Source organism: Diorhabda sublineata, chromosome 1 (assembly GCF_026230105.1).
Source record: "Diorhabda sublineata isolate icDioSubl1.1 chromosome 1, icDioSubl1.1, whole genome shotgun sequence".
Lineage (NCBI taxonomy): Eukaryota > Metazoa > Arthropoda > Insecta > Coleoptera > Chrysomelidae > Diorhabda > Diorhabda sublineata.
In genome coordinates this window covers 18907906-18914178 of record NC_079474.1, presented here as the reverse complement: position 1 = coordinate 18914178, position 6273 = coordinate 18907906, and the positions used below count along the sequence as shown (strand labels likewise).

Sequence of the window (6273 nt, the reverse complement as noted above, 5' to 3'; positions counted from 1 at the left end):
TTTTTCCACGATTCTATTTCTGCCATAATAATATTGGTAAATACCATAATCAAATATCAACCATACTATTTTCCAGCAAGTATGTATTATGGGTAACACCCTATTTTATACTATTATTTATAGGCTGAATTTGAAATAGATTGTTATTTAAAGAGATGAATATTAACCTCATTCTTATTGCTTTTATGCAGGTATAATTGCCTCGTTCTCTAAACGAATGGACTATAAGTATGTTGCTTTTTTGATGTTAAATACGTATATGAAATTGGTATTGATTTACGTAACACAATAATTCTAACTACGAAGATCCCCTATATTATTCGAATTTAAAATACCCCTTATTCAATTTTTTGTCATTTGAAGGAAAAAAGAGAAATTAAACAAAAGCAATTGATTTTTGTACTTATTTAGTACCTGCCTGTATTATAAATGAACATTAATAAAAAACGTATATTTCATTAGTATAAAACCAGGAAAAAGTAGGCGTCAATTTACACACCTCTTGATTTGTTTCGTGATGAGTGACATGAAATTTTTCATCTTAGACATTTCTTCATTATTTCGACATTGATGTAGGAAAAGGAAATCAATTTTTAAACGGAGCTATTTTTTATTTTGTTCGAACAGGATGTCGTATTTATAAACACTTGGTGCACAAAATGTATCTTTTCTGTAACGATCGCAGTAAATGAAATGTTCATAAATTATATGAAACTTAAGAGCTCAAAAAAATATTATTTTTATTGTGTTCGTTCTATTTATTACATTGTGCATATTATTTAATTATCTCCATTATGGGTTTTTGATGTTACCTGAACAAACAATCAAAACTTTCTTCAATTAAATTCACACGGTATTATACGTCAAAATTAAATTTTATTTATACAAATTAAACAATAATATATATTTAGTTAGACAATCCAAATTACTTTTTTGTAATAAATATTATCTAAAACATTCAATTGACGTTTGATTTATACACAACTGAAAGTGATTATTCTGATGACATTTTTGTACTCGGACATAACCTTAAAACTTGTAGATTGTTAAGTTTATTATGTTGAGGATATTTTATTCGAGTAAATATATAAAATGACGGAAACCGATCCTCAAGTTGGTCATTTAGAAGAAGAAGCTTTAAAGAGAAAAGAAAGATTAAAAAATCTAAGAAGAAAACGAACAGGTGAAACCAACAATCAAGACAAGCAAAATGAAGATGAAGATTTACCATTACCAAAACCTCTATTTAGAAGTTACAAACCTTTAAATAATGATCTAAACGATTACACAATCGAACCAGCAGATCCTGGAGATGTTACTAAAGAGGTATAATATATTTTTTATATTTATAACGTTTTTATTTTTGAAAATATACTTTTAGGTGGAAGATCAGTTGGAGTCTGCCAAATCGTCTGTAGTAATTGATCAACTTGATGTTACATCATTAGCTCCTAGAAAACCTGATTGGGATTTAAAACGGGACGTTAGTAAAAAATTAGAAAAATTGGAAAAACAAACACAAAAGGCAATAGCAGAACTCATTAGAGAGAGGTTGAAGGAAAGCAAACAAACTGAAGACTTAGCAGCAATTGTGAATGCGGGAGTAAATGCAGAAAGTTGATGAATTTTCTAGGATTAATTATTTTTATATATAAAACAATGGAGTATTGAATTTTTAGTGGAGATTGGCATGTATGTATAATTTAAGATGAATTAAATCTATTATATCTTTGGAATAGTAATTTTTTGACCTCTTTATGTTAATATGTAAAAATCTGGTGTTTACTATGCGTTTCTTGAACTAATTGCTATTTTTTTTGAAGTTTTGTGTAAATACAAGTAATGTGGAATCAAATAGGTTACCCTTAAATGTCTGCTTATTTCCCCTTCATATAAACATTCGTTTCTCAGTCGATGATTTTTTTGGACCGAAATAAAAACACTTTGTTTTTAAAAGTTTATTAACAATTAAAAAAAGGAAATAACTTATCTACCAACTAAAAACAATAAAATTGAGTACAATAGCCAATTTGAAATAATAATAAAATATCACCTTAACCTTTCTTGAATTTGAGCACCAAAATACTGATAGTTAAAAATATTAAAATCCACACAGTTAATGAAATGAAACCATTGTATACAACGGGGTTGGAGATACCCCATCCTCTGGCTAGTACACATCTGAAACTTTCTGTAGCTTGAGTAAGGGGAAGTACTACAGAAACCCACTTCAAGTAGTCGTTCATAGCTTCTATTGGCCAAATAATTCCGCAAAGCATTACAATTGGAAGGAAACTACCCAAGGCTAGATAAGTAGCGGATCGTTCGTTGTCACATACACAAGCCACCACAAAACCTATAAACAAAATATTAAAGAATGAATACAACATTAAGCTATCAACTTTTTGCAGTACTTACCAAAACACATGCCGCATATACCAGCTAGTAGAGTGATAGTAATAACTGTTCCCCAAGATCCGACTTGTGTTAAATTAAAGACAAAAAACGTTACAATAAGTACCATTATAGTTTGTCCCATCATAATAACAAATTGAGTAATAATTTGTGAAAACAGTAGCTCTGTTCCACTTATTCCATTCACTAAAGACCTTTCCAAAATACCTTCGTTTCTTTCCATTATCATGGAACCTGATGTTAGAGCTACCGCCATGAAGAAGATGATCCTTAAATTGAAAATTATTGTAAATAAATTAGTATGTATCATTTATACAATGCTTACGTTAGTATGACACCTGGTGCTGCGAAGTCTGTGAAATCTGGATTGGCGTATCCGTAGATTGGTTTTTTATACTAAAAATTAATGTATGCTTAATTAAATCATCCAAAACAATTTTTTTTTTAATTTGAACATTAATCACGAAGAAATTTGATTGAAATTGTGGAAATACAAGTAGGTTCTAATTTGAAGAAATACACACAGCAATTAGAGCTTTATATGCCTTGCCTAGTATAACCTATTTTAATTGTAAATGGTTGTTTGTAACTACAATGATTTTTTTAATATTTTGCGCAATACCTTTTGATCATTGTACAACTCAAGCCATTAAATACGATTTAATTGGGAAATTTGTTTTCACAAATTGAGACTGAACTTTCCCCAACAATTTTTCGAAACCTTATTCGACCTTATGACTTGATTTACCTTTTTTATACTCCAATAAACCTTCTTCTTGTGCGAATAAATTTGAAGATTCCAGCTGGAAGTAATTTTCGTGGGAGAAGGTTTATGGAAGGAAAAATTTAGTATAAAACAGGTAAGTCATGTCTTTAGTTTTTAGTTTACTTCAGTCTCTGAAGATGATAATTAAGTTATCGAAACGCGCGTCAGAGAGTGTAATTGTTGGTGTAGTGCTATAAATAAATAGTGTGTTCAATATGAATATCACTAACGGTTCCAAGAATACCAACTTAATAGTGAAGATATTTGAAATGTGAGGTTAAAGAAATAAAAAGTAACACCGGATGCAATACGTGATGTCTTACCGCTAAAGGAAGTGTGATACTCCTTGGATCAAAGTCACAACTACGTAAAATGTCCTCCATGAATCCCAAAAAACCGTACAACATATCTCTGGTGAGGAATGTCGCTATGTTTTCATCTAAACAGAAAAGAAAATTTGTTATAACTAGCTGATCTTGAGACGCGTTGATGTGGATCAGTAATAATGAAAGATTGAATCAATACTACGATTACTACTTCTTTTAATACAATCAAATTAATATTTTCTAAAAAAATTGAAAATTCATTCATATGGGATTGAAAATAAAACGTTCCGCCAAAATTTGGAATCAATCTGGATCCCTTTAAATAACAAGAACATGTAGGAGCCTCTATCGTTTGCTAATTTAAATTGAATTCCTAATCTGAGATAATGCTTGGGGTAAATTTTTGCATTTTTTGTTTTAGTATTAATATTTTGACAATTAGCAAATTCGACTTCATCGATATGACATAAACTACCCTGACACGTACATTCGGCACAATATTAAAGGGTTAACTTACTAGATTTATCTGGGTATACGCTTATGGTAGATGCTAAAACATCCTCTAAGGGTGCATCTCTCGTATTTTCAATTCTACTCCATAAAGCGTCAGTGAAATTATGAGGTACAACTATCACAGCCCACGATTTTCCTTTTTCAACCATTTCTCTAGCCTTCTTTTCATTTTCTACATATTCCTGAAAAAAAAAACAACTTTGTCAACTCCTATATATTGTATGTGAAATTCAAATTGGTGCAGTCAATAGGATATCTAAAATATAGCGAATTAATTTTTATTATTCAAGTTACATTTATTTCAACTAGTATGAATTATACCTTCACGTATTAAGTCAAGCAGTTTGAGCCTTCTCAGACTCATAAATCTACTGGTATAGTCGCTCTAGTGAGATCTTGTCTTTACATTAAGTTTTGTTTCAAACTAAAAAAGTGTCATAGAAACTCTAAAATGTTGAAATATGTCTTTAGCAATTTAAAAGTAGAAATACAATCGATTAACGATAGAGATATCTTTCAAAATGTGGAGAAATATGTTAATTCAAATAGGCGATTGACTATTCGAGATCTTAGTGAACATCTTGATATCTTGTACATAGCCCAACGACTATTTCCTCCACCATGAGACTACGCGTTTCACAAGGAGCTCTTGTATCATGAATTTTGGCTATTAAAAATCTTTCTGTTTATCAAAATCCACCTTACTCATCTAGTTTAGCACCGTGAGGGATTTAATGTTGATCTAAGTGCATTACTAGTTAAGGACTGTAATTTGAAGGGGATTGATTGAAATTTTATACAGTAAAACCTGCATATAAGGAACCAATATACAAGGAAAACCTTTCTGTAAGAAATACAATTCTCTGTTCTACTTTGTGGGGCCCAAAAACACTTTGAAAGGATTTATTTTTAATTCTTTGTAAGGTATTTTGGACTTTGTCGCTACGTTAGGAAAACTTCCAAGACACTACCTCTGTAAGGAAGTTCCCCTTGTATGTAAGGAAATCCTCTGTGTAAGAAATACAATTACTGTGTTCTACCTTTTGGACTCCAAAAACTATTAGTAAGGAGCTTCGTTACAACTTCGAAATTTGCGTCTGCGTTAGAAAAATTTCCAAAAACTACCTCTGTAAGGAAAGAAAATCATCTTTGTACGAAATTACTCCAATGTAAGGAAGCTGGAACTTCATCTCTTCATTTCTAAGAGGTATACCTCTCTGTAAGGAAGTTTCCTACCTCTTGGGGCCCAAAAACTCTTTGTAAGGTATCCATTACTCCAATGTAAGGAAGTTGGGACTTCATCTCTTCATTTCCAAGAGGTATACCTCTTTGTAAGGAAGTTTCTTACCTCTTGGGGCCCAAAAACTCTTTGTAAGGTATCCATTACTCCAATGTAAGGAAGCTGGGACTTCATCTCTTCATTTCCAAGACAATACCTCTCTTCAAGGAAGTTTCTTACCTCTTGTGGCCCAAAAACTCTTTGTAAAGAATTCGTTACTTCTTCGTAAGCTCCCCGTTTGGGATCCCTTATAATCTAAATTATACTTAATTCACTGCTGTATTTTTGAAATCGTAGAATGAAAATTATAAAACTCACCATAGATATTGAATAATTGTTAGCAACCACATTCAAATAGTTGCAGCTAAGTTTTGTGGTGTTGCAGTTTAAGGTTCTTACGGGACATACTTCAGTAGGGAAATTTATTTCGTTATTTACCACAGATACTTTGATGCCTACTGGGTCGTGCCCTATGGATAAGCAGAAGAGTATCGCCTGACCTAGGAAGAAAATTGAATGAAAAAATGAACACGAAAGTCTTTTATCATGAGTTTATCAATGAGTTATTCATCCATCTAGTTAATTTTTTATTTCATTATTTGATTCAATATCTAGTTCACAACTTATATTTTCTTTTGAACTGAATAAAATTTACCAAATATCCACACCTAAAATATTTTTGCATAAAGCTAAGATCAAAGATAGAGAGAGTTTGGCATGGGAGCTTGTTGAAGTAGCCCGAATCGCTCACAGAGAGAGAAGGAGCATTAAGCATTAGTACACCACTCTCTATCTCCTTCCAAATCTTTTCTGATCGAATCACCATCAGGTCGAAGTTTTAAGTGGTGGAAACATCAAAGGAAGACAACAACATGTTTTGATTTAGATTTGTGTATCCAACAACTTTTCTATCTATCTATATATTAGGGTATAATGTACATTGCGAATGAAAGGATCTATTGTGTCCCCCTTTC

General features: G+C 31.5%; 2 protein-coding genes across 2 annotated transcripts in view; one reads left to right on the top strand and one right to left on the bottom strand.

The window, feature by feature from the left end:
• The first annotated feature begins 1013 nt into the window (after nt 1–1013).
• Nucleotides 1014–1828, top strand: LOC130444305 (coiled-coil domain-containing protein 12). The gene is made up of 2 exons (XM_056779384.1): nt 1014–1326; nt 1382–1828. The coding sequence occupies exons 1-2, from the start codon at nt 1093–1095 to the stop codon at nt 1619–1621; spliced, it is 474 nt and encodes a 157-aa protein (XP_056635362.1). The 5' UTR covers nt 1014–1092; the 3' UTR covers nt 1622–1828.
• A 115-nt stretch (nt 1829–1943) lies between these two features.
• LOC130448357 (ABC transporter G family member 20) overlaps nt 1944–6273 on the bottom strand; it is a 51037-nt gene continuing 46707 nt past the window's right edge. The window contains exons 7-12 of the mRNA XM_056785702.1: nt 5618–5799; nt 4025–4202; nt 3505–3620; nt 2741–2811; nt 2419–2684; nt 1944–2356 (exon numbers count right to left, since the gene is read on the bottom strand). Of these exons, the coding sequence (XP_056641680.1) occupies nt 2055–2356; nt 2419–2684; nt 2741–2811; nt 3505–3620; nt 4025–4202; nt 5618–5799 (1115 nt within the window). The 3' untranslated portion in view covers nt 1944–2054. The remainder of the gene's footprint in view (nt 2357–2418; nt 2685–2740; nt 2812–3504; nt 3621–4024; nt 4203–5617; nt 5800–6273) is intronic.